Below are 1562 nucleotides of genomic sequence, written 5' to 3'. Positions count from 1 at the left end.
CAGGCGCCGACCCAGGGGGGCCCTCCGCTGGAGGTGGTGGCAGAGCAGGACGGTCCCCGGTCCTTGCTCGCGGGAGCTGCCCACACTGTCAGCCCCATCAGACTCGTTCCTGCCCCTCCTTGTCCTGTGCGTGGTTGCAGGACCTCATGCTGGTGACAGGGACCAACTGAAACCCACCCACTGGGCTCAATTCTTCAGTGGTTTAAAAAAAAAAAAGTCCAAAACGCAGCAAAACGAAGCCAGCGGCCGCTTCTCCTCCAGCTCCGTTGTGCCATGGGGGGCAGACAGGAGGGGGCCAGCTGTGGCCTGTCCTCTCTCCTGGGGCTGGTGGCCAGGGGCACCAGGACAATGGCACCTGGCCCCCTCCCTGCCACCTCTGCACCCTCCCCGCTTTCTTACAACTTTTGAATGGTTTTTGTGATACGGTTTTGCATTTTTTAGTACCAGACTGAGCTGACCACCAGGGAGGGGGTTTTTTTGGGCTACTTTTGATGCTTTTTGGGATCTATTTAAAAAAAAAAATAACAAAGCCACAAACCCAGCCATGTCCTGTAGGCACTGCATTCTGGGGGGCAAGAGGTTTTTACTTGGACTCAGGGGGAGAACCAGCTCCCCACCCTGCAACAAGGTGAGCATGGGTTCCTGTGTGTGCTGCTGCCTGCTCCCCAGCCTTGCTTTGGCACCAGCAACCCTTTGGAGACAACCCTGCAGATGCAGGCAGCCTTGGGATGGCAGCACCCATTGTTGCACTTGTGGCTGCATGGGAGGCTGATGCAGCCGTGCTTCATGACCCACTCACCCCCGGCAGCTGGACCAGCCCCATTTGCACCGCCTTGGTGTGAGCATCGTACCTGGGGCACACTGGGCAGCAGTGCAAGCCCTCCCATTGAGGAGGTGACCTCTGAAGCCAGGGTTGTCTTGAGGGTCCCCACAAGTCAGCTTTGCTTGTCATGATGCTCCTCCGATGCATGGCTGGGGCCTCAGAGGCTGCCAGCAAAGCCTGGTCTGCAGAAGTGTGTGGTCCTCGTGCTGCAGCAGCAGTGGTGCAGCCCCTCCCTTGGCTGTGGGCTCCCTCCTTGCCAAGGCAAGGGTCAGGCTGGGGCAGCCCACAGCACCCCTGGGGCTGGAGGATGCTTGGCTAGAACAAGGTGCTGCTGGTGGAGCATGGCCACAGGAGTGCCTGGGGTGTGTGGGGAGAGGTCTGGGGACAGTGGAGGGGCGGCGGGCAGGGGGCTAGCACAGACACACTGTTCTCGGCCACCCAGGACCCAGCTGGTTTCAGCACTGACTTTGCGAATGTGTCAAACTTTTTATTCTGCTCTTTTAGGTATATCGAGAAAAAAAAAAAAAAAAAAAAAAAAAAAGAAAAAATAAAAAAAAAAAAAAAGGAAAAAAATCCACCCTTGCCCCAGGAGGCTTTGGGGGGGAGAAAAACCTTTGTACAGCTTCTTCTCTCAGTTACTGAAGTAAAACTCGCTCTTCACTTCTTGTGTGCACTGTGGTTTCTCCTCCACAGCTGGGGACAGCCCCGGCATGGAGGGCTGGCGAGGAGGACGCCTCCG

At 56.7% G+C, this 1562-nt stretch overlaps 1 protein-coding gene across 1 annotated transcript in view; it reads right to left on the bottom strand.

The window, feature by feature from the left end:
- Nucleotides 1-1454: 1454 nt before the first annotated feature.
- The window catches only part of LOC104412934 (nuclear factor NF-kappa-B p100 subunit-like), a gene marked incomplete at its 5' end in the record, with an annotated part of 6404 nt that continues 6296 nt past the window's right edge, over nt 1455-1562 (bottom strand). The window contains 1 exon segment of the mRNA XM_010023784.1: nt 1455-1516. Within this exon segment, the coding sequence (XP_010022086.1) occupies nt 1455-1516 (62 nt within the window).

This window comes from Nestor notabilis, unplaced genomic scaffold (assembly GCF_000696875.1).
Source record: "Nestor notabilis isolate BGI_N333 unplaced genomic scaffold, ASM69687v1 scaffold21110, whole genome shotgun sequence".
Classification (NCBI taxonomy): domain Eukaryota; kingdom Metazoa; phylum Chordata; class Aves; order Psittaciformes; family Psittacidae; genus Nestor; species Nestor notabilis.
Note: the sequence above shows the minus strand (reverse complement) of the source record. Positions and strands in the feature narration are given on the sequence as shown.